Here is a 27,134-nt window from a genome sequence, read left to right as displayed (position 1 = left end):
CATTATCTCGTAGACATCATGATCAAATGTTATTGTTTGCTTTATTATCTCAGTTGGATGGTTGGCTAGTCTAGAATGAAATAGGTTGAAGGCAATACTCGCAGCCTAGAAGTCTGAATGAGGTTCCCATTCAAATGATCCTGGTTGTTTGGGGGTGGGGCGGGGTGATTAGTAAACCAACTGAGCTTACACTGCATAGTAAGCGTCTGGATGCAGCACATTTACATCTAACAAGAGACCCCAGAAAACGTGTGTGTGTTTCTTAAACCTTATGTTCCGAACAAAAGGCTATCTCAGCAACAGACAATCAGCACTGCATTGCTCCCTGGGATGCGAGCAACACACTCAACTGCACATTTCATTCTTCCTCAGCTCCCAGCACCACAAAGCCCCTACTCTCTTCCCACTCCTGGGTCCCCAGCTTGCTCCCTAGAAGGGGGTTGGGAAAGCAGGAGGCTAACGTCTATGCTGGCGCACCAGCCGCCCGCACCGGGGGCCCCCAGGCGCTGCCTTCCCCTGCCCGAGCCGCCTGGGGGAGGTAGGGAGGGGAGCCAGGGAGCGCCAGAGTGGACCGCACACCTAGACACTTAGGATTTTATTTATTCACAAGGAGGCGGGGGAGGGGAACTGGCTTAATTCGGATTTCCCCCCCGAAGTTGCCTCTTCTTGGCAGATGAAGTCATTTTCTGGCTGGTGTTGGCGGCCCAGGGGAGAGTGCGGGTGAGGTCCCGGCTCCCCGGGCCAGATCTTGTCCTGCGCGCGGAGTCGTGGCCGGGTGGGGAAGGGTGGACCCGCCGCAGCTGTCGGGAGAGCCGGGAGCGGGCAGGGAGGGGCCCGCGGGCGCCAGAGCCGCGCAGCCGGGTCCCGGGCCCTCCCAGGCTGGCTGGGGAGCGCAAGGGCCGGCCGGTCACGCGTGGGAAAGAAAGGCCCCTTCCCCCCCGCCCCCGCCTGCCAGCCCACCCCCACCCCCACCCCCGGGCACCGCTCCCCTTTCCCCAGCTTGGGCCGCCCGGGTCCGCGGGCAGGGAGAGCTCCGGGTCCCCGCGCGCGTAATCATGACCTCGGGGCCCCCTCCGGGCCGCGTGAGCGCGTCGGCGAGGCTGGGCGGCCGCCGCGGCCCCGGCCGTGTAACATGACCCGAGCGGCTGGCCGGCCAGCGCGGCGCGGCCATTGAGCCCTCCCTGCCCATGAATCTCTGGCGCGTCTCTCGCTCGCTCGCCCGCTCGCCTCCCGCCTCCCTTTCTCCCCCTCCAGCTCCGCGGGCTCCGTGCGCCTCTCCCTCTCCCTCCCGGTCCTCCCGCTGCCCGTCTCTCTCCACTGCCCGCCTCTCGCCACTGCCTCCCGTCTCCTCTCCCTCTCGGCAGCCTCCGTCTCTTTCTCCCTCTCTCCTTTGAAAACTGATCTTTGGCTCTTAGTGTGAAAGTGATTTGAATTTGGCTCGGCGGCGCTCTGCGCCTGCGCCCAGCCTCTGGCATGCTGGCTCCTTCCAAGCAGCTGTTTTGGGTTTGAAATTCCAACATGGCAGAGGCTGCAGTCCGTCTTCCCTTCAAAAACTTGGAATGATTTCAAATCATAGGCACCTTCACTTAACCCTAGCCTCCATTCATCAGCAAACACATCGGATCGATGCTACGCTAACCTATCGGGTTTTTGCTCCGCGCGTTCAGGTAAGAGGAGCTTCGTAGTTTTCCACCATCGGCTTAAATTTTGTTTTTGTTTTTGTTTGTTTTATTTTTTAAGAATATAAATACATGCAAGACCCCTAATAAAAAGAGATCTCCGAGTTGTGCCGTGAGCATTAAATTTGATTTGCACTCGCTTCTATTCTGTACGCCAACCTGCTGTCTAATTTCTCTGTACAAAGTAGCCCTGAAACATTATAATGCATATTTTTGCTGCTTAATCATTGTAACAATAGTATTGGATTAAGAGTTCGCGATAGCAAGAATCTCGTTTTCCGCTATATTGGGCATACTTATTACTATGTTTTTACTTCAAAAAAAAAAAAATAAGAAAGCGGAGCCATAGGGTGGGGCTAGACTTTCTTCGGGAACTAACTTCTAAGTAAATAAGAAGTGTAAATAAGAATCTTGCTCACACAAAAAAGTTGAGGTTAAATTACAGTCTCGTGGCTGGGGGAACGTGAGAATGTCAGAAGATCGGTTGCAGAAAAATGTAAGCACATCATCTTGGAGGGGGTACAGCGTGGTGGGCGTATTGTTGGCAAGGAACGGGAGAGAAAGATGTATAATTTAATGGTATATACAATCCACTGATCCTATTACCGTCCTCCCCGGAGCTCTTGTTAGTTTCAATGGGAGTGAGTGAAATTGACATGGACTTGCATTCCTGGTCATGTGCTTTTTTTCCTTTCTTTCTTCTCCTGTGATCTGAGATCCCCTTTTTGTTGATGTTGCTTTCCCCCTTAATTATATGCATGTAGGTTAAATGAATACCTGACGAAAGGGCCCACGTTTCAAGGCAGTGACATTTGATAGCTGAGAGGAAAAGTGGCTTTAATGAAAAGCAACCTTTGGAATTCCTGCTTGTGAGAAATCCAATTCAGCTTTTTGTGCTGCCAGCAAGAAATGATCAGTAGCACCAGTGTTTATGGTACGTCAGTTTTGGAATTTACTTCCTTTGCATCTAAATAGGAAAGACAAATTAAATAGCATGATAAAAACCGTTGAAGACGCTCCTTGGGAAGCAGATGCTTATCATGTGTAATTCCTCTAATATATAATATATATATATGCATATTTTAATCTGTCAAAATGCTTGTTTGCTTTTGCTATCACTTGTTTATATATCAGTTTTGATTAATAGATTACTGGAGTCCACTTTTACCGGTTTTAGCAGTAATCTCAAAGTTACGTGTTACTAGTAATACACTATATAACCGCTGAAGTCAAATGGTATGTAAATTAGTTAAACTCAGTGTGGGTTTTTTTGGGGGAGGAGGCTGGGTGGAGAGGGGAGAGGGCTGGAGTGTGGGGAAAGAGTGCTTACTAATGAAAGTATATATGTATGTATGTATGTATATATATATGTATATACACACACACACAGAGCTGGATGAAAAATTTTTTTCTCAACCTATTAATGCAATTTGACTATCTGCTCTCTGGATGATTACACTTTGTGGAGTAATCAGTTCTTCTGAGTGTGGTTTTTTTTGGGTGAGTGAGTGAAGGGGTATCTTTTACATAAAAATAAAAAGTATGTATTTTTTGATTGCTTTAAGTCCTTAATGCCTGAAACAGTATTAGTTTCTTTTTCCTTGCCATTCACTTGTCTGCCTGTCAGCGCTTTTTACTTTTAACCTGTGACAGAATTAAATAATCAAGCACTGAAATTGACTTTGTTTGAAATCGCTCTTTCCTCTTTCTTCACAAAAAAAAAAAGAAAGAAAGAAAGAAAAGACAAAAAAAGAAAGAAAGGTCAGATAAATGGAGTGAGAGGGGGTTTTCAATAGCTCTTGTGACTGTGCTGTGGGTACACTTTGTGATATTCAATTAAGACGAATAGAGAACAACAACAGCAGAAAGATGTTAGAAGTATTTTGCATAGCCACAGGATATGTCCACTTTACACTGGGTTGGTTTTTGTTGTTGTTTGTGTGTGTGTGTGTTTTCTTTTTCTTTTTTTTTCTCTTTTCTTTTTTGTTTTTTTTGGTTACATTTATCCCACCACCATGCATTCACCCTGCAAAGACAGAGAAGGAAAGGGAGAATATGAAAGAAAGAAATAGCAGTGGGGCTAAGCTGCCAGGGGTCTATAATGTGGCCGTGGTTACTGCTCTCTCATAACACAAATGTGAATGCAAGGAAAGGCACTGCAAGACCGTTGCGCGACATGCACTTCTGGTTGGACTCTGGTGACTATTGAGCTAAACACACACTGCTCTCACACTATAGAAAGGATTTGAATTTTGCATTTGGAACTTGTTGACTTTGAAGCGATCAATAAGAAGACTGTTTATTTTAGATGCACATAATTTGCCCTGAGAAATGTTTTAAGGAGGAGAGAGCACAGCTTTTTTTCCCCCGGAGCTGTTGGAGCGAATGGGATTGCCAGATGGGCGATTTCCCTCTGTGATGTTAAAGCTGTAATATATATTCAGAGCAGATTGGGCTGCTGCCTGTGATGAGGAGGATATTACATTTATAAATTTTAAATCGGAGCTCGGACAATGTGCTGAAAGCAGAAATTGGATGGTTTGACTGTTCACCGTATTGATACTTAAAGGTGATTTCTGGGTAGTAGTAATAATAATCATTGCAGTAATATGTAAAAAACACGTTGGGGTAGGCAATCATGTAATTCACGACATTTAACAGCAGATTTAAGTGTGTAAATTGCCCCCCTCCCCTGTCCCTGCTTACTATTAAATAATAGTCACATCATTTATTTCTCTGCGTTTAAATGCACGCTGTGCAAATGATGGTCGTGCAGGAGCCTTATCACATACCAGAATTTTGAGGAGGAAAAGTTTATATCTCTCTATCTCTGTGTCTGCCTATAAAGTAGATCCTTGTGTATATGTATAAAGTGCATTAGTGGTTCCTATTTTGTAATTCTGTTACTCTGATTATTTTTGGATTTTGTTGGTCTCCAGTGTGTGGCCTAAAGGAACCAGAGCTCCAAACCTAAAAGGCTGGGAAGGGGCAAGTGCTCACACTTTGCCAGCTCTGCTGTTGCAAATTAAAAGTGTGTTGTGGTCAGGAAATGAAAGCTACAATGTCTCTTTTGAACAAGTCGTTTATCAAGAGAAACATCTATCAGGGACTGCCTTGTCACGTTGATTCTCTAAAAGTTAGGTCCGAGGTGGAAGCTGCTTTGATGTTTTTGATCCTAAATTTAATACAACTGCAAAAAAAGCAAGGATATTATGACCAGAATAGATTTAAAAAAAAAAAAAAAAAGATTCCTGGAACCAACAAGATCTGTTTGTTAGTACTGTACTATGTGTGAAGTTTTCTTGGACATGAGAGTTGAAAGGGTGAAGGGGAAAGCCTAGCCTTCATAAACTGATAGTTGTTACATGTTTATAGCTGGCTTCTTGGTCCACAGGGAGGGTTTGAAAACAGATTGTTTTAAAGGGAAAATTATTCGGAGAGGGGGTTTTGCAACAATATGCAGAGAATCGGAGTTGTCATTCATTCAAATTTTAGACTTGCCCTCTTCCTTTCATCTTCTCTTTTCGTCCTTTATTGCTGTTTCCTATCATCATTATATGGGTGACATATCCGCTTTTCTTTGGGAAAGAAAGACTTTTTTCCTATAAAAACCATTTCCCAAAACGTGCTTGCTCACATCATCTTTATTGTTTATTAGTTGTGCATGTTGGTGGTTATCAGTGTAAACTGCATGGACTCACTCAAGTCTTTTGGAATTTCAGCCTAAATATAGAGGTAGGTAACACATCAACCAGGCCATGTATTCTTGAGTACTGAATATGTTGCATGCATTATTCAGATTTTGAAAGGTACTGTTAAGAAAATGACCAATTAAATTTTTATTTATTTTTTTATTTTATTATTATTATTATTTTATTATTATTTTTTTTTTATTTTTGTGAAAGCAGTTAAACGCAGCCTGCTTCATTGTGGGAGGCAAAGATAGGAGAGAAGTTTTCCTTCCTTGAAATAGTTTTTGGATACTTGTCTTACACTGCTGTGGGCCACTTGGCTTTTCATTTGGATCTATCAAAAACTAGGCTGAGAGACCTCGAAGAGTGTGGTGGGAGTTTGGGGAAGTGTAATACTTGCTAATTAATCATGTCCGAAATGAAAGAATCATAGCAGGGTAATAAAGTCTCATTGTTGTTTTCCTGGAAGAGGGTGAGACTTCTGTTTGGAAGCTGTGTTTGTGAGTTGACTTGCTTTTTCTCTTCTCCTAAAAAGATAGTTTATAGAGTCTCTTTGGAATTGTTTCAGGAACCATTTTTTTTTTTCTTTTTTTGAAAACAGAATATTTTTCTTTCTCCTGACTGTACAGAATCAGTGATATTCTTAAAATCATCTCTGGTACCTTCTGAGTGAAAACAGAGATTTTTTTTTTTTTTTTTCCTTTGGTTGAAGACTCCAGTGACTGAGGGTCCAGTAACTGGTTTTTGGTTTTTTTCCCCCTATAAATAGAAAACCTCTTTGTTGTTTTTATTCATGTCAGGCAGGAAATTTGAAAACCTTTTTGTAGGCAGTTACTTCTGATATACATACAAGAGAGCAGATATTTTATTAATTCCTTATAGATAGTATAAGAGTATGACCAGAGGGGAGGAAAGTAGTGGCTCCAGGATTTGATAGAGACTATCTGTATTATAACTTGACATTTCTAAGACAGTTTAAAGTATTTGCCACCTGAAAAGACATATAAGTGTTATCATTATAGGCAAATTCTTTTTTTCCCTGAGATTTGGTGGTTAGCTTTTGGATTTTAGTATTTTGTTCAGTTTATGCATGGGGACAGATCCTGAAAGTTTACGGGCCTGCAACATTTTTTGGAATTTTCATCTCAAGGTGAAGACGGCTATGCTAATGACTCCCTATTTTTGTCTGTGAGTGTTTAGATGCCTTGAATGATTGCCTAATTAAGTAATCAGTTTTAATGGACTGAAATCAGCAGAATTGCTAGGTATATTTGAAACAATTGCAGGCTTTTATGTCTTGTATTTTACAGTTTGTTCTCAGAACCTTGGTTAATAGAAATGTTTGCTGTTTTGCCTTTGATCAATATGTTCTCGAGTACAAATATCTTATACTACTTTTATAAAGTACCACATTTATTGTTGTAGAGCAAATAAATGTAATTATCAGGAATTTAAATTGATTTATAAATTTTTGATTGGGAGAAATTGTTCTATAGACATTTGTATGAAATATTGACTTACGTTACTGATCGATAAGACTTGATTAATCAGCATATCTGCTTTTTTATCTTGAGTCATTGATAAGCCAGAATAAACAAATGGCATAGGAAGCAAGGCAATTTTTTTTTTTTTCTTCAGTTCAAAAAACCTTAATTTAATCATCTGTTTCTTTGGGGGTATTTTGGGGCTAATGTTCCATTAAAATCAGTTCAACTTAGAAATTATTTAGGGGTACTACTTGGAAGACTGCAAGTCCAAAAATTATTCTGTCTTCAATTAGCTCTCTCTCTGTGTCTCTTTCTCTTTCTATCTTTCTCTTTTTCTCTCTCTCACACACACTATAGCTAAATTTTTATCCCTATGAAAAATGAAACTTTTTTTTTTTGAAAAACAAAATAAATGCTTCTTTGGCAAGTGCTTTTCATGGTTAGATTTTATAATTTTCCTCCTTTTTTTTTCCTCACCTTGAATTTTTATCATTAGCTTCTTTACTTATGGTAGAAATTTCAAGCATCGGTGCTTTGACGTGATTGCTGATTACTGATCTTTTGGTATTTTTGACGTTATCATTCAAATGGCAATTTTACTTGAAAGATGCTTGCTGCAAGAAATGCAGATAGCGGAAATAAGAGGTAGGCAAGAATATGGTAAAAATAAATTGTCCTGCTAAGTTTGAGGCAAATCAAAGCAGGTGGGTCTGCTGTCTCCTTAGGGCAGCACCACAGATGCCTGCTCCGGAGCCCTGTCTCAGCACAGCACATGCGTACCATACCTGTTGATGAGGGTCTTGGCTAAGAGACTGAGGCGGCAGAAAAGCTAGGTGATCAGAAACCATCCAAACAGGAGCTATCGTATGGCACTTTCTGTTAATAATATTTACATATTTTATGCAACAAATCTGTTTGTTGTCTTCTTACTTGAATATTGACACTTTGCTTAACATTGCATATGGTAGGCTGTTGTTTCAGGGTATATTGGAAGCAGTACATTCAAAGGAGAATTTCAATTAAGATGTATTTATGTTAACTATGTGTACAAATGGGTATGTTTGCTTATATTTGGGCCACTGTGACTTTCACAAAGCATTTATAGTGTTAACTCTTCCTATCATTTTCGAAACTGATACGTGTTGAAAGTAGTATGCATGCGTGGTTTATTCTATGGAGGCCCAAGGTTAAAGTGTTTTCACCCTGCAGCCCAGCTTACGTATTTATATTTTTAGGTTGAGAAATCTTTGTTAGAAAGTATTTTTGTATGATATTGGGAAATTTGCTGCTTATTGGAATTTTGTTCTCATTTTCAGTCAAGAGTAGCTTGGGGTATTAAAAGTTATTAGTGATGGTATATAGCTTACAAAGAATATTTTCTTAGTGTAGAATGCAGAATGTGAAATACCTAGAAAATGTTTTCTTCATATCGAAAACACCTTTACTTAGTTCCTTTCTTACGAGCTTTGACTTCTGCTGGTAATGTATGGATTTACTCCATGGCACTGGCTGATATATTGCTGACAAGAGAACAGAAACTCCATTTTCTTCACCCGCCAAAAAAAGAAAAGAAAAAAAATCTCTCTCTTTCTCCCCAGATTCAAGTAATGTTTGCCGTATGTCAATTGGATGCTTTTTAAGCCACTGACAATTGATTAAGTGCCATATTCATATGACCATAAACTCATCTGAGAATAAATGACCTCCACTTTCATGCTTTGGCTCATAAGGAGGTATCATTCGTGGAAACAGTAACATTCAAAATACAAATTTTAAAGTAGTGTAATGTGAAGCCATGGGTTTCCAGATGTAATTGTAAACTTTTTGCTATTCTTTTGATGTATCTTTACCATCAACATGCATTGTCACCTTCACCTAGGGCTGGCTACATAATTTCTGGGGCTTGGTACAAAAATACGACGTGGGGGGCCTTGTTCAAAACCTGTTAAACATGTGAGACAGAAGCAGCAGAGTATTATACCAAGTGCGGGGCCCTTCTGTGTGGGACGCCGTGAGCCTACACAGGTTGCAGGGCAATGAAGCCAGCCCTGCCTTTACAGCCCACGAACTTTCATTGAGGGCCTGCTTTCTGGAAGTCACTGGGTTTGCTACTTAGACACTGACTATCCCACAATTATTCCATGTGCCTCTACCTAAAGAAGCACTGATGATTACTTAGTAAGAGAATCAGTGGTAAATGGACCATTGGGTATCTTCTGCTCTTTCTATATCTGAGTTGGTGACAGAAATAGTTGCCTTTATCTCATGTTGCCCCTTGCCTGATATGTGCTCCATATATCTATCCCATAACCTTTTGTGCAAATATTCTTAAAAGGAGCCCTGTGTTTTGGCGTTGTTTGCGTATAGGTGCGTACTTAAATTTCTATTCCCAGGCTCAGAATGGTTGGGTGGGAAGATTTTGGTAGGAAGATTTGTAGCAAGAGCCTGGGAGTTTCTCTGTTGTCAAGTCCCACCACTAACCCACCTAGGTTTCAAGCACAAGTAAAATCAGTATTTCTAGCGTCGAATCCTAAATTATCTAAATATACCGAAAATCCTGACCAGTGAGAAATAAAAGCACAGCTCAGTAAGTGCCATTCAGACAAAAGGGGCCAAATGCAAAAATAATTACCTTGTTATAACAGTAGCAGCATTGATATTTTGACATTAGGAAGTAGCATCGTAGCTATATAAACACGTGGTGACAGCTGTGTTAAAGATGCAAAGTAACTTCCATGCAGTAGCATCAACCTTGTGGTGTGTTATATTCGAATTGTGAACTTGGTTTCTGACCCCGGAATGAAATTACCCCCTTTTCCTTGAATAATAGAGTCACTAGGTAGGACCGCTTTCTCCTTTGATTTGAGCCCTCTGTGTGGAGGGGTGGACAGGACGTTTACATTGTCACTTCCCAAGATGCTTCTCAATGAGATCAAGCTCCATATTGAGATACCTAAAACTAAATTGTGAAGTCAAGCGGCTTTTTTTTTTTCAAATCAAAACTGAGATCCGATGGAATGTCCAGCAAGTAATGGATCTGAGTGCACTTCAAGCTCCACCATTTATTTTCAAAAGGTATTTCTCACATCAGATGACTCTGCCAGGAAAGGAAATATCAAAGACCTCGGAAAAGTAACTATTCTTTTTTTTTTTTTTTTTTTTGTAATCCAAGACTGGGGGGCAGGTGGGGGGCTTTAAAGACATTTCTGAGGAAGAAAAAAAATGGAACTTATTTTGGATGCTTTGTTAGACTTTGTGGAGAGAAGTACTACATATAAGACCCTCTAAGAAGAAAAATCTTTGTCCTGTGTAATCGCAAGCCATTGCTCTCTCGGCAGATATGTACTTCAATGAAAGGAGGCTTGAAAATAACTATTACAACAGTGTCCCATTTAATTATAAATTCACCATGCAGTTTAGAATTTCTTTTTGCATTAAAGGCATTATAAACTTGTCGTATTTTGATAGTTGGTTAGCCAGGATGCATGTTGTGCTGTGTTCTGTAACCTACCTACAAAATCTGTAGTGTGATTTAAATCGGAACCTGTCTTTTCCCGCCTTACTCCTATCCTTTACTGTATTATATTTTCGCAATAAATGTCTGGCCTTAAAAAAGGATTAAACCAGGAATCTGGGTAAATGTGTGGCAATATAGTGCATTGTTATGCCCCAAGTAACTGTTTTATTTCCCTTTTATTCACTTCTCTCCCCTTTCTGTTTCAAATTGAAGTTAAGATTGTAAACTCTTTCTCTTAGATCATATACCTGAGTGATGCTAAATTATAAATCTTAATTAGGTATGATTCACTGATTTTAATCTTACAAGATAATTATTCTGAATAGGATAAAAGGTTCCCTTCAGATTGAAGGCATTTTCATTACAAACCCCATTTAAGATCAAACAAAGACCATTAAATAAACAGAATACTCTTATTCGTGTAAGCCTAAGAGTTACTATTTTTGAGTTTAAGTATATGAATGAAGAAATAAAGGTATGGACAGGGCAGTTTTAGTGTTTGCAAACTTTAAGTGCTTTTGATGAATTTTACTGCTAGGAATTACATGGATCTAAAGGAATCTTTTAGATAAAAATTACAGTTTTGATTATCTAAATGGAATATGCTCTTGAGCATGTGCATAGATACATCTCTTTGTGACGGTATCGATGTCAGGGCCACTTTTGGTATTTCTTTATGAGTAATTAGGTTAACGGGGTTAGTTAGAAAATGTATCCTTTCCTGGAAATGAAAAACTGCATTCAAGCAAAGGTAAAAGAGTAGAACATATTCATGACTTTAAGTACTTAAAAAGATATTTTATGAGTCATTTGGAAGAGTAATACCCAATATGTAACTTGTTAAGAATAATAGCCATTTTTACTCTTTAAAGCATATCTATATTAAAACTGACTTTCTGTTCATGAGTTGCAAATCTGGAGTCAATTTTAGGCCCAATTTACAAAAGATGTGGGTCTAATCCCCTGCCTGGATCATGGTATCCTACACCAAGAGTATAGGTGCGAAATTCTTTAAAGAGAGGTTTTCATTTGCATTATTCAGAAGATTTAGCAACATTTTTGAGGGGAATACTGATGTGACCCAAATGGAGACATTGGGACCCTGAATGACCTATATCTTTGTCTGATGAACTGGAAACAAACAAAAAAAAATATATCACCACCTTTGGAATTTTATACTGCTACATGAATAAGTACTTATTCTTTCTATGGAAAGATTTTAAGTGTACTAAGAGTAAGGGCTCCCTAATTGGAAAAAAATATGCTTTATGTAATTATATGAATACCAGTCAACTAGTCACCGATATGAATTTACTTACAATGGGTATGATAGTTGCACTAAAGAATCTTACTCAGAGTGGATGTTGAGACTGAGCTAGTGTCTCTCGAGAAAAAGAAAAATTCTCTACATATGCAGAATCCCTTTTGGGATTTTTTTTTTTTTAACATGAGCATGAAATCTTAATCAGCAACATTTAAGCAGTTAAAGTATTAGGGAAAAAATTCTAATTTGGAAGTTCTTTATCATGCTTTGTTCTTTGATTAAGTCCTTAATGAATTCATACAATTTGTTAATGGTTGTTTTGCTTGTTTGTTCTATTTTTGTGTTGTTTTATTTTGTCTTAAGATCAAAGTAAAACGACCATGACGGGAAACTATTTTGTACTGTTTGTCTTGAAAAATATCTAGTGACAACACTACAACATGTAGTATAGATTCGCTTATAATGATGGGCAAAAATCCACAATTTTACCCCAATATAATTCTGTTGTTCTGAAACCTACCTTACGAAAATGCCACCATTCCTAAGCATATGGTAGGTATTGCTGATGTATCCTTGTAATGCACATGTGTACCTAAATACATATATAAATATATATATATATATATATATATATTTTTGTATTTAACTGTAATTTCTAACCGCCGACTCTGCAGGTGTCCTTGTGCTTGGGGCCAGGCAGAGCAAGGTTGTCCACCTATCTTGATGTTTGTGAACTTGCCCGGAACCTTGCTGCCTCCTCCATGCTCTTGCTGCTGGGCTCCAGTTTGACCCATATCTGTGGACTGTTTTGAGGAGCTGGGTTTTTGTTTTGGTTTGTTTTTGTTTTTGTTTTCTGGTATTTGTCTGTAGGGCTGGTTATTATTTGATCATCTGGAAAATCAGATTTCACTGGAGCTACTAGAATGTGATATTTACACCATGAGGAGGTCGTTTGAATTAATTAAGAGGCCGTTGAGCCGTGTGGTGGGAGGAAGTAAAGTAGCATTTTTTGGCATGGACATAAGGTGAAAGACAACTTGCAGGAATGGGGAAGTGGCTAAAGGGAAGTAAATGGGGGACGCTGTGGGAGGAGAGCTGAGGGTTAGGACTGTCTTCATGTGACTGTCGTTGAAAACAACACTGGCAATTAAAAACTCAAATCCTAACATCATTATGTGAGAAAACCGATCGATTATTAGGAATTAGTGACTAGTTCAGGTTAAATAGCATGCAGAGCTCCGATCTAAACAAATTATATTCCCCTTTTCAAAATGACACATTCTGTATCAAATCTTGAATATGTGGTATTTGTGATCATACAAATTAAAAGAACTATTCCTCTTCTTTTCTCCTCATAGTTTGCAAAAGGGTAAGAAATTATACATGCCTTTAAGGGTGATTCATATTACTCTGAGACTCGTTCTCTTCCGTCAACATACTCATTTGGTTAGGCTGCAAGGGACTACCAAAGAAGATCCCCTGAAGTATATCTTTTTTCTGGCTTCTTTTGGAAAATAATGCATTTATTGCTATCACAGGTGTTCAAATCATTAAAGTAGATGTATGACTTGATTTGATCTGAGCAAAGTTGAATGATAAGTTTTGTATCTACCCTGTGCTATGCTAGCCATAGTTCCATGACCAAAAACAAACCAAACAAACAGACCTGCCACGGCCTTACCTCAGACCAGTTAAATGGAAGTTCAGGAGGTGCCAAATTTCTTTTAAACTCTCCCAATGAATCTGATGTGAAGTTGAGATTGAGAACCTCTTGTCTAAACCAAAAATTCGTTCATATCATGAGATCCTAACCTTTTCGCTGCTTAAAAAGATCATTATTCCTGTTGGAAGACAGAAAATCAGAGCTAATCTATTCAGAATTGAATGTACTAACGATATGTACTGAGATGGTTCACTCTTTGGCTAAAGTTCAACAACGATCTACGGAGAATCTAAGGAACGTTGCCACCATGCTATTAAGAGTACCTCAGGAAAGTGACAGTGGTGAAAAGAAGCGCCAGCAGAAGCCAAGAGTCTATCCTATTTGTAACCCTGGGTAAGTCACTCAACCTCTCTGAGCCTCTGTTTGCTTTTTCATAAGAGGAGAGTGGATCCAATGACTATCAAGATTTTCTCCAGTTCTATAGATTCCATGATGGATTGGTCATGGACTAGTAAACTTGAGTAACTTGGAACCTTGCTAGTGGGCATTGGCCAGTGAAAAAAGATTTTTTTTTGTTTCTCTTTAAGAAACTACAGAAAGTGTCTTGGAAATAATGTAGGAAGCTGAAGGACCATTTATCACTCTGTTAAGCCCTTCAGGGGGGATGGTAACCATTCATTAAATATGCTTACTAATTGGTTGCCAGCAAATGTGTCAGCAGTTCTACTATCTTGAGAGTTGATGAGTATTAGTTAGCCAATGCTTTTTCCCTGCAAGAGATATAAATAGACTGACAAGCAGATTAATTTAAGCAGTAGTGGAGTTAGGGACTTCAAATCCTTTTTAAAATGTATATAAATATACAGAACACTCTGAAATTTGGATCAGACTGGAAGCAATTCCATCTTTCCTGCGCTTTATCTCTAACTTGTCCATATTCATCTTCTTTTTACTCCCTGGAAAGCTCTTTTCCACCTGTTGAAGTCCTGTGAGGACTTTGGTATCTAACTCAAATGTTGCATCGTCTATGAAAACTTTCTTGAGCCACCCTAAGCAGGATGCATTTCAATATCTACTTGATATTCCCTAAGCACTGTTAAAAAAAAAAAAATCTCCTTTCAGTCAGTTGCCATCATCTCTCCTGTACCGTAGATTGCTAGGCATTTGTGTTTCCTATTTATGAAACTGTAAGCTTCTTGTGAGCAAAGCACAGCTAATTCATTTTTTTATTTTTAATCTTCTCAACATTCCTGTATGGTGCAAGACCTATATTATGTGTTCAATAAATGTTTGGTGAATTGAATTGATAAAAGCATAAGAGACTGTCGCTTGGTTAATCTTTTATTAATCTTCCTTTAAAAATTGGAAAATACTTTTTAAAATATTTAAAGAACAGATATATTAAAATTGTGTATTTCATTTAAAAAGTGAAATTTCCGTATTCTTCGTGTAATTTAATTACCAAAGAAAGACTTTATAACCCTGAAAAATAGTTTTATAATCATATACCTAAATAGGAGCTTGCCATCACTTATTCTATTTTCATATATCTGGAGAGGAGAGTATTTAAACTACTTTATAAAAATAGAACATTCTAACGCTATCTTTAAAAATCTTACAGAACAAAAATTCATAGCCTATTTTGATTACGAAGTAGTAACAAATGGCTTCAAATCACTATGCCCTACATATTTTTTTTTCCTTGTGTGTTTGCAGTCAGAAAAAAACTGAGGCTTCAGAATCATAAAATGCTAGACCAGGAGACTTCCGAATCATCCTCTTGCCAAAATAGGGTTGACTGACAGTTGGTTATTCATCCTTTGGTTGAACATAGGAAATCAGACCTCCTAAGGCATTTCTTTCTGTTTTGTCCTCTCTCTGATAAATAATCAGTGTGTAAATATGTGCCCCAACACTCAAACGAGATTTCCTTGGGACTATGATGGTACTGAGGGTGATAAGATGTGAGATGCAAGCTAGTTGATCTATAGTCGACATGAGAAGTTGCATTGACCTTGTGAATGTCTTTGGTTAACGTTTTATTTAATTGACATATTTTTGTTTTATATTTAGTGTTTGACACTATTACTTTATTTTGTACTAAATGCTGGATAATAAGCAATTTATCTAGGGTTGCACCCAATGACCCTATCCTCTAGTGGTTTCTCTGCATTGCCCGTCAGATTTGTGTGCTTATGAAGGGTCAGTTTCTTTCTCAAAGCTGTCATTAATGTTCTAACAAATAGCATGACCGAATTTTCCAAGGGAAGTTCGATTTGATCAAATCGTTGAACTTGTAATGAGTTAGTCGACAGTATTTTACGAGATTTCTATTTTATATTTGTGTATCGGAACCTAAAGATGGATGTACCAGGGAAAAGCACTTGTTCACCTTTGTCAAGGAAATCAGGAAAAAAAAAAAAAAAAAAAAGACAACAAAGGGTCTCTTGTCATTCTTTTAAAAACACAGTTTTATTAAGGAAACCTGTAACCTTTACTGAAAGCTCACTAGTTTTCTTTTAATTTGGGCCCTTCAGATCTGAAAAGTTCTAGATGTTATCTTACCACTTCATATTGAAATCTAGGTTGATCTCATACACTCGGTAGAGAAGAAAATATCTGCCGTGCTGATTGTTCAACCTGGATTATTACAAAGACATGCCATTAAGTGCGCTACAGTGGACGGATGTTGCTTGGTTAATTGCATGAAAACACTCCATCTTCAGCAGAGAGCTTCACTAGTACAGAGGATAGGACATTGGAGAACAATAAAGATTTTGAAACAATTTGAAAAGTAGCAGAAGCATTTTTGCGGTTGGACAAAAACAGTCTGCTTAGTTCCTTTGTTAAATCAGCTCTTCTGGTGTTCTGGAAACCATTCAAGAAGCTAAGCGAGTGAAAACTGCTTAAATATATAAGTTAAAATCCATGAGATTGAGAGTAACAACTACGAACTGAAAATCCGTGTATGATGGTGGCTTGCCAAAAACTAGACTAACCCAAGGGAAGATTTAAAAGTCATAGCTTAAAATTCTACCTGGTTTATCATCAGGAAGTTGGGAGAGTTGATTTTAAACTAACTACATAAAAATACCGTTCAGGTCCTTCATGCCTACAGTATCAGCCTTTTTTCCTTTAGTCCTCCCAGAGAAAAGTTGGGTGATTCCCAGAGAGAGCAGTGATATAAGTCGGTAGCCACAGAATAGGAGCCATGGTTAAAAGTCAGTGATCAATAGTCTGGTTTTTTTTGTTTGTTTGTTTGTTTTTGTGTGTGTTTGTTTGTTTTTTGGCCCTCATAAGCCTAGTTGAAAGTTGTCAGTAACAGAATTTTTTATTAGGCCTAGATGTGGCAGTTCTTGAAGAATACGGAGCTAAATTTGTCCTCTTGCCTTAAAATCTAAAAATGAAACATAGACTTATTTCAAGTGAATACAACTTCGGTTGTGTGAGTGTGTGTGAGCGTGTGTGTGCGTGTGTGTGTTTTTATTCAGCAGAGCAACTATGAAACGTGACAGAATTTCCAGCTCTCTCATTCTGAGTGCCCAGTTGGTAGCCCCATAAGCGCCTAAGTGAGCTGATTTAAATCTCACTCCAGATTCTTAACTAAGTGGCCCAGGTCTTTCAGGGAGGTGGTACTTCCTTGTCCTTTGGGGGATAGGTTTGGCCTGATAGTTAGTTGAAGATTCAGTAAACAAGCTTTATGAGAAATTAGTTAAAACTGAAATTGCAAATGGGTCGTGAGGTAGAGTTTACCCGAAAATGGTTTGAATATATTTGTCACATACGCATGAAGATCATTTTTTAAATGGGTTATTTTTATTAGTATAAACATTTACCACAAATAAGCCACTTAAAATTTGCGTTCCTGCCAGGATCCTTTCCTTTGAGTGACTGACCACGCCTTCTTTCAGCCCAGTCTTTGTCCAGGCTTTGGTTTAGTCATGCACATGTCCTTGAAGAAATGTAGCATCTTTCACAAGATGTTTGTGCAAGTGAAATCAGATACCAGTTTTTATTGCAGAACCCAGCCTCCAAATGTTTCTCTTTAAAGACATTTTTAATAGAAACAGTAAGGTATAAATCATTTAAGCAATTACCTGGACATTGTAGAAATGGGGCTTGGCTTGTTCTGTAGCCCCAGATGTTTCCAGATTCCAGTAATAACCTGGTCCAGATATTTACAGCGTAATTTTCTGTGCATGTGCACTTGTCCACAAATGGCTCCTATTTCCCATTTTCTGTCGGACAACTGGGCCACTTAGAGGGAAAGAAAGTGATTTCAGCTTGGGCGATGACAAACATTAATGGTTATAATAAGTTGCTTCTAGAAACTTTGATCACTTAAAAAAAAATGGAAAGGCTAAATCTTAGAGGATTTTATCCTAAGAAATAAAATAAATTATTCAAACGGCATTTTCCTTTATGGATGGGGATGGGGTGAATAACCTCCCCTCATTCCTCAAAATTATATTTAGCTTTGATATACTATGTGATAAAAGTGATTTTTTTTTTTTAATGCGTCTTCTGGCACTGGTTGGGTTATCACGCAGGCCGCTAGTTTTCCTTGCATTACCATTCCACAGTTTTTCTTGTTCTTACTATAAACTAAACAAATGGAAAATAATGATTGGTAACCATCTGCTGTGCAGAAATTTCACATAGAGCAGTTAACTCTATTTTATAAAACAAGACCAAATGAGTGGATTATACTGTTGCCAGTAAATAGCAACATTCAGTAGAGCTTCCTTTGGACAAAGCAGGAGCATAGGGAGCCAGCATTTCATTATGGGAAGTCAGTTGTTTGGGCTGTGGGGCTGGATGTGCCCAGGCATTTATGTGTGTGCTTGTGTGTGCATCAGTGTGTGTACTGCATATATGAGGGGAATGGGTGTTCCCTCTCTACCTGTTCCTTGCCCTCATAATTCCAGTCAAGTAACTCGGAGTATTGTGGATGCAAATAAATCAATCCGATCACATCATCGTAGCTCCTTTTATTTGCTTAAAAAACAAAGTCAAAATACATAAAACCATTAGAATAGAGATTTGTCAAGGTACAGAGGCTTCAGATCAAAATCATGGTTTCCAAAGCTGTGCAAATTATGGCTAGTGGCTAGCCAAGTTAGCTTTAAATCATTCTCTTGTCTTGTCTGAAGAATACCTTGCCTGGAAATCAGATTGAGTATATGTCCAAAAGATATTGATAGGCAATGATTATTCATATAGTTGCTACTGAAGTATGGATGTTGTATTGAGGGAAGACATATACGAGAATAGACAGAAGTAAGTGGTTACAAAGAATTTATTCAGATGGACCAGGTAAGGCCTGATTTTATAGTTGTCCATATAATCAATCAATCACTCTGTCTCCAGCTCCCCCCCACCCTCCCCCCCCCGTCCTTTCTCTAGAACTGGCTAATATATCAGTATACATAGATACTCAAAACACACACATTCTCTCTTTCACTTATTTGATACTGAGATTTTGCCATAGAGCAAGAAAAGTTGTTTAAAATGGGCAGTATATTGAGTTCAAAGGACCCATACAGTTCATAAATTCTCTGATGTCTACTGGATTTTTCATCAGGGAGACTTCCAATAAAAATGATCTATTTTAGAAATAATATTGTTTAGTAGGTTGAAATGTGGTGTAATAAAATTAGACCTTCAGTCTTCTAAAGTTACTACTTAGATGGCACCCTTGGGATGGTAAAATGGCTGTATAAGCAGATGAATCAGACAGTTCCACTGATGGGTACATTTGTCAGTCTCTGTTACAGATATAATATATTCTTATATCTGTAATCCTGACACTGTTACATCCAAATGAAATCAACATGAGGTTGTCATCTTTAAGCAAATATGTTAAGTGTTGTCTTTTGTGCTTTGGATTTGAAAGAAAGGGGCCCAGGGGAGGCAGCATCATGCAAATGGAACAAATCCCATTTCTTCTGAGCTGTGCTGTTTTTCCCCTCCATGGCAGCTGGCTGTGTTATCTTTGTGTGTTTCTCTGAGTGCTGACAATTCTTTCAGTGATCTAAGTTAGGGCACATTAGAAAGTGGAAGCAGCTGTCTGTCGCTATACTGAGAGACGTGTTTGCTCTACTGCAAAGATGAAGGACCATGAATCCTTGACACACTCCCCCCCCCTCCCCCCTGTACTTTCCAACATGATCAACATTCAGACGCACAGATTGTCTGCTTGGACAGTTTTTTGTTCTGACTGACAGCATCTGGCATAGACAAATTTAAAAATACATAGCATGCCATGCTTGGAATTGGAACATCCCTTCTTTATTAATCTTCTCATTTAAACCATTCATTTACATTTCAAGAAAGGTTACAGCTTGATATGGTTGAAACGTTGATTTTTAAATGAATAACCTTCTAATGAAATGTCTTGAATGAGTACCAAGCAGCTAGTGTTCATTAAAAATTACACCCGATTAACACGGCCTTGAAAGCCTGAGAGGAAAGGGATTTCTTATTGTTTTAATCCACAGTGCTATCCAGTGTTTACCTTTCTGGCACAAAGCAAGTAGAAATGATGCCTGTACTCGCAACACTTCTGATATTGAACACAACTATGATATCACCCTTAAGCCGACAAAACACTTGGCCTTGTTTAATCAGCTTTCTTTCCCTCTGAAAACCCCCAGAGGTGTGAAAAATTTTTCTAAACATCACCAAAATGTACCTCTTTCAGTCCCTCTAGGTCTCTGTGTCCCACCCCTCCCCCACCCCCCAAATACTATGTCTCGGTGCCCAAATCCGAAAAAAAGAAAAGCTTATATGTTTTCAGACAGAAAAGTGGCAGAAAACGCTTTTCGATTAAACATTCCCTCCGACCCCAGGATGGTGGATATACATTTATTTGTCGGCATTACTTTAGTAATAAAACATAACAGTGCAAAAATTGCTCTCTTTCTCTGCGTCACATCACCCTTGCACACACTCACATTTCTTATCCATTTTCAATTTCACAGCCAACCTCAGCAACATGCTTGTCTAGCATTTATGTAAAAATAATATGAAAATTGGCCATATCAGTCCATCTGTGGACTTCGAGTCCAGGGTTGGGGGGCGGGAGGGGAGAAGAAGAATCCTCCTTCTATCACACATTTCAGACTTTTCCTCTCACCGCACGTTTCAGCTAGGACTACCCAACTGCAGGTGTGGCCACAGTAGTTCTGGGGGTGTGTGGAGGGGGGATGCAGAATTGTAACTGAGAAAAGCTGTTCAAGTGCCAGGTAGCAAATATGTAAAGCAAGCGTGCTGGTTAACTTGGAAAAAGAGGCTTCAGAGGGAGGTTCAATTAACAGTTGTAGGCGGAAGAGGTGATGTATTTCTTCAGCACGTGTAAGAGGTCATTTGCTTTAGGATACATTTTGACGAATTTCACAGAGAAGTAGATGCTGAAATAAAAATGAAGACAGATTACAGCTTCATATCAAAGGCACTTTTACATTCTTGAAGATGAGAGGGGAAAATGGCACATTTTTATCCCACGGATTGTATAGTATTTTTAAATGTTGCTAATTTGTGTTTTGTGAACTTGTTTCATTTAAACTGTTCATTTAAACAAAATAAATCTTGGAAACTAACATTATCTTTGGATCTGGAATCGGCTTCTCCCTCTACCCCATAACCCAGATTCAGGCTGTAGAAGTTTAGGGTAGACACTGTTTGGTGGCTGTTTTTCCTTCCTTTTCCTTTTTCTTTCCCTTCCTTCCTTCCATCCTTCTTTTTCCTTCCTTCCTTCCTCCCTCCCTTCCTTCCTTCCTTCCTTCCTTCCTTCCTTCCTTCCTTCCTTCCTTCCTTCCCTCCCCAAGAAGCTGATGGCAGGGAATCAAATTCGAGTTCCAGCATTTTGATTGCCAGTAAATGTTTTATAATCAACATTTTAAATATAAATTACTTAGTTATTTTCCATTTTGATTTTTTTTTAATGACCAGGTTTTAAACGTAGTGCCAATGTGCATCTGTAAGCAAACTGGGGATGGGTTAGAGTACACAATTCCCTCGTGTAAACAGCCAGGTTTAGCAGTAATGCTTTTAATCTGGACTTGTAGAGGATTCAGGAGCGTCCATAGATCTGCTCCAGTAATTACCATACCCCAAGTGGCACTGGAAGAGACATTTGCCTAAAAACTTGATGTCTTCATTACGCTGTTTACATTTTAATTAGAAACATGAAAATTACTGATTCATACAGGCAACTATAGTTTAAGTGGTTTCGTTCACCATCCAATAAATCATAAAAAAAAAAAAAAAGAATCAACCCACAGTTGGCATAAATAGTTTACTAGGAATCATTCATGGGAATAATGTGTTGGCACTATAAGCTGCTTAAAATATGTTTTTATTTTACCAGAGGTAGAATTTGCATATAAATTAGAGAATGGCATTTTAAGTTGACAGTCATTTATGCAGAATACCACCCACATGCAAATACATATATGGGTGGATGTGTATACTTTCTGTGAGTTTACAGGGTTTTGCCGTATCGTGGACACGGAGATACACTGAGTCTAATCTCTCGGTTTTTAAAATGCAGGTCCTCTCTTACAGTCCATTCAGAAATGCTGTGGGTGTTCTAAATATGCATACCCACAAACACACACACACACACACACACACACACACATATATATATTTTTTTTTTTTTTAATCTCTTGGGCAGTATCGACTAGCAGTGGGAAGAATGTCTATTTCTTGTATGTATGTGTCTCAAGGAGTTGCTGTTGCATTTGCTCGTTCATTCCCTCTTTCCTCTTCTCCCATTCCCCCCTAACTTTTGCATGTACCTGTCAATGCTGCTGCCCTAAAACCGCTCCCACACAGAGCGGCTGGACTAAGGCAGGGGAGCTGTCAGAGTCCATTCCTGAGTCAGCAGCACGTCCATTGCCTGAATCTTGCGACAGTCACTCATCCAGTTTTCCCCTCCCCAGGGGACAAGCGTCCTCCTCATCAGTGAGGAGGAATGACCCTTCTGTCTGGCATGCTCAAAATCCCAAATCTCCCCACTTCGGTGTGTGAGTTCAAATCCCCTCTCCTGGAGGCAGGGCTGGGACTCCAGCTAATGACTCCGAGATACAGAGGGTCAGTGCACTGGTGAGCTGGAGAACTGAGGCATTGTGCGAGCCGAGTTGTACGTTTTTCCCATAACTGTAGGCTCGTCTCCTCCCTTCCCCTCCCCTCCTGGACCCTTTATTATAGATCAATGTTATGCAAAAATGAACCAGGAATAGCCACAGCCATTAAAACCCATTTTTCTTTTCCTTGTCTCTGTTAGAAAGTTATTGGCCATGGCGGAAGGTGGCTCTGTTATTATTTTGTTTGTTTATTCTTTTTTGGTTGAACGGGAGCGTGTTTATTTTGCATTGTCGGCCCATGGGCCGTAGGTAAAAATGAATTTTAAAGGTATTACATAGGAGGAAGGGTCTACGCATAGACGTTCTACTTGAAATGCTACAGCAGTCATTGTTTTAAACTTTTGAATGGGAATGCATTACACTGAACCGCCTGCTAACTGCATGATGTGGTTGGTGTCTGTGACTTAAAGGGAGTAATTCTCACGAGGTGGCTTTTGATGATCATTTTTGTGCTACATCTCTGCATCTTTCGGTTTGTTTTCTTTAAAGTTCTAGGGGATTGCCAAAGTTTTAAGATGCTAATCAGCTATTTTGTCCTGTCTGCAACGTTTTAGATTTTCATGAAATGTCACTTAGGATCCCTTGCATCATAATCGAGGTGACTGGTCTGGGTTGTCAAACCAGGGCTTCGAAAAACAGTTATTAGTGCTTTACATTTACCCGGCAGAGTTCCTGAGCACATTAGTTAGGGTAATAGTGAATTCATGGACATATGCTTATTGGTTTGCTTTGCATCACCTCTTTTTTATGGGGGTGGGGGCAGCCAGGGCACTTGCTAGGTCTCTGTACTTCCTAGATGTGATTAGACACAATAGTCGACATCCGCGAGGGCAGAAACATGCTGCTTACTTGTACACATGGCAAAATTCTAATAGTTCTGTGCTGTCTGGTAAATCCTGTCTGCTTTATGCAGTGTGGCCCGAAACAGTTGTGTGGTGAGGGAAGGCTGGCTGCTGGCCAGCCATTGACTATGAAATCCTGGGTACCTGAGAGCTTATCAGTTCTTTTGCTTTGTAAAAGAAAAAAGTGATGAAAATGTTGGTAAACTGCCATGAAGGTTTAAGGCTGCTGGAACAAGATGCCGTGTAATCAGATTGGAAAATGGAGCTTGAGATTCTCTGCATGGAGAGCAGCCGTCTGTGGACCCCGTGAGCCGCTGTGCAAGTGCCCGAGCTGACCACTTTGTTAGCAAATCAGCTTGTTTGCTGCAGCAGCAGGGTGGAAAAGACCAGAGCTTGTGATGGTATGTAACGGAGGGAGAGCTCTTGCATGGCACAATCTAATCAGCTCGCAATTAGCTCAGGCTCTACGGTCACCTTCTTAATTTTCTTCTTTCCCCCTCTTTGTGTTAATACTGTGCACTTTAAACAATTAAGTAAGGGAAGTAATCCTTCAAGCAAATCAAAGCTATCCTTTAATTTTATCACTCTGCTGAAAAAGTATCAGGTGGTCCACTGGTCTTCATCAGATGCTGGAAATTCTCCGGCTTACTGTAGCATAGAGAGGGGCTTTAACCAACTGATTTTTAAGATAATCTTTCAAGTATCTTGGCAAGGGGTGGGGGTGGGGGGGGCAGAAAACGGTACATCATTTAAACTAGCAGTGAAGTTAAAATTAATGTGAGAGGGTATTGCTGCAAATGCCTTTCGGTTTATATACAGTAGTGAATCTGTTTCATATTTTTAATAACCAGAGGCAGGCTGTGCGTGTGTGTGCGTGTGTGTGTGTGTGTGTGTGTGTGTGTGTGTATGAAAGAGAGAGATCTGTGTGTATATATCTCATGTATAAAATCCTTAATGCTGCTGTTTATTTAGGCATTTCTGTATGGCACTTTTATGAAGGCTCTGATGACACAGCCACTTGTACTGATAATTCCACTAGTTCACCTTTAGCGAACTTGATTCACTAAGGTTTAAAAGAACAAGGATATCATCGCTGATCAAATGTGTTACTTGTTAATCCTTTAAAATAAAATTCAGATCATGTGGGGGAGAGGTGAGAAGAGCAAAGCATAGGTTTGCAAAATCGGCATAATAGTTTTCATTTTACTTAATTCAAGGACAGAGCCTTCTGAAATACTACTTAAAAGACACCTGTTTATCTAAATAAAATAAAGAAATCCTCTAATAGTATTACTTAGGCTACCTTGTATCAATTTTCCTATTCCAGAAAGCTTTTGCTAAAATATTATCCACGTGCACGAATCTCTGAATGAATGGGTTTTATTGGGCGTTTTGTCACGAGGTAGAAAATGGGCATTATTTCATGAATGTTTACTTTGGAAAGCAGCACAGGGAATGATGATTGGAATTTGCTTTTAATGGTTACTGAAGAAATAATTAAAGTACTTTCGGTGATTTTGCTCCAAAATAGCTCCTTTCTGGGGGCTGTTTGTGTTAATAAAAACGAACTTAGTCATGATATTATTGATATTTGATTGCATTGGTATCATATTTGAATTCCCTCCATGTTGTCAACATAAGAATTTATTTGCTTTTATTAAATGACACAATCCTACTAATGAACTCTCTGTCTTATTTTTGCCTTCAGCAAAAAAAAAAAAAAAAAAATCTCACAATTTATAACCAGTCATCTGGACTCAAGGTTTTTGTTTTTGTTTTTGTTTTTCAGCTTTTAACAAACAATTAAAAAAGTTTAACTGTTCATGTATTAATGCTGCTTGAAGGATAGCGTGGCTTCCATTTTGCTATACTCATTTTGATTATATATCTTACTTCTGTATTTGGAGGAATGATTTCGGTTTGATAGAAAATGAAAATAGTTAATAGAAAGTGCATTCAAAATTAGGTAGGCTTCTAAGTTTGCCTCAGGGTTTTGCTGGTGTTGCATCCATGTGTCCTTTTGTTGTGTTTTGAACTTTTTTTTGTTGTTTTTAATTAAAAGCACAGATTAAAAGAAACATATACCACCTACACACGTCTTATGCTGCGAAGATTCACTTTATACTCTTTTAGAGGACAAACTTCATTAGATATGCACTTACTGTACATTGGATTGTAAATCTTACAATTTAATGGTAATTCAGTGAGCAGTTATTGCTTCAGTGGCCTTTTTTCTTTCTTTTTTGTCCCATCTCACTTGTGAAATAGGGTTACCCTTTACAAGTGTCACATCCATAGATTCATCTTTTGTACTTTGTAGTTGTTCCTGGTGCATCATTCTTAAGTTGAAAAAAAAAAGGCAAAGTGATGGAGGAACCATGTGGTGGGGTGGGGAGTGTGTGTGTGTGTGTGTGTGTGTGCGCGCGCACAGGGCACGGGGGCTCTAGACCGAGGAGTTTCATGCTTCTGCCAGAGAGAGAGAGAGAGACAGAGACGCAGAGACCCAGAAAGATGCAGAACTCTGGCAAGAGAATAGCCAGGAGCGTTAGCATCGGTCTAACAGATTAATCCCTTTTTCTAAGTAGGCATTTCCTCTAACCTCATTCTCAATCTAATGTGCAGTTTTTCCATAACAGATTGCATGCTGCACTTGAATTCCTGGAAGCAGAAATGGTATCTGATGGGTACAAGTCTCCCTGCCTTGCTTACACGATTAATATTCTTATCCTTTTTAGCCATTGAAATACTTTTTTTTTGTGGAAACAATATACACATTCATAAAGAAATCATAAAGGGATTCTCCTTTTGAAGATAATCAGTTCTTTTCAGGAACTGCAGGTTACATGGCGCACAAATGAGCTCTAAGTGGGGGGATTTAAAGTCCTGCTACAGCATTTAATTTCTTGAGGAAAGGAGTTCAGTTCAAGGTTAGCCTGTTATTGTGGCACGGGCAACTACTTCTCGCGTCCCCGTTCCTCTGCCAGCAGTACTGCACAAAAGGCAGTCATTTTTATTTAATACGCAGGGAGGTATTAATCACTGCAGCATTTTCTTGCAAAAATTTATCTTATCATATTCATTGTTTCACTACCCATGACAATAATAGGTGTTTAATTACTCAATAACAGCCGTTTATAGATTCCATTTTTCCTGCGCGCTGGACAATTGGTATTGATTTTGTACTTTGATGCAACATGAAACTGTATTAAACACAATTAGAATTCCAAGGCTGGTAAAATGTGCATTTGTTATGGTAACTGGACTTGCTTTGAGAAGCGACAAGCGCCTTCCAATCCAGGCAGTGCCTTTGGAATGAAAAGGACATTTGCTTTTGCTGCAGTCCTCTGGTGAAAAATGAACGCTCTTTTTCTCTCGTGTTGCGTGTATATGTGCACGCACGCGTGTGCACAAGTGCGGAGACTTTAGTTTTAGTGAAGCAAGAAAGAGTTTGGATGAAATGAAAGGATTTGAGACGGATGGCCGTTTATAGTCCGACAAACCATTGTGTATAGGTGAACACCGACTCCATGTAATCTTGGGATTGTGTCTCTTTAGTTAATGCCGGAGGTCGTTATTTTACCAGTAAATAAGTTATTACCTGGGGTGAGGGTGGGAACCGTGCAAGATGAAATAGCATCTTCATCTCAGGCTGGATTCTGGTTCACTTCCTTTTAGGGTGTTGAGGCAGACCTCCAAATCCCCATTGTGTCATAAGTGAAACGTTGGGTTTTGTTAAGATTGGCACTAAATAAAACCTTTCATTTACCTGACGCTATTATGTCACGGTCAGGCAGCAGGAAATCTTTCACAGAACTAAACTCAATCCGTCTCGCAGCAA

The 27,134-nt window shown here is 39.2% G+C and overlaps 1 protein-coding gene across 2 annotated transcripts in view; it reads left to right on the top strand.

The window, feature by feature from the left end:
* The first annotated feature begins 1,426 nt into the window (after nt 1-1,426).
* FIGN (fidgetin, microtubule severing factor) overlaps nt 1,427-27,134 on the top strand; it is a 134,978-nt gene continuing 109,270 nt past the window's right edge. The window contains exons 1-2 of one of the 2 annotated variants that reach the window (XM_086718780.1): nt 1,428-1,667; nt 2,444-2,613. In XM_086718780.1, coding sequence (XP_086574906.1) covers nt 2,589-2,613 — 25 coding nt within the window. In that variant the 5' untranslated portion in view covers nt 1,428-1,667; nt 2,444-2,588. Of the gene's footprint in view, nt 1,668-2,443; nt 2,614-27,134 lie in introns of both variants that reach the window. The other variant, XM_086718781.1, reaches the window with a different exon arrangement.

Source organism: Puma concolor, chromosome C1, assembly GCF_028749965.1.
Source record: "Puma concolor isolate L17-30 chromosome C1, mPumCon1.1.hap2, whole genome shotgun sequence".
Classification (NCBI taxonomy): Eukaryota; Metazoa; Chordata; class Mammalia; order Carnivora; family Felidae; genus Puma; species Puma concolor.
Note: the sequence above shows the minus strand (reverse complement) of the source record. Positions and strands in the feature narration are given on the sequence as shown.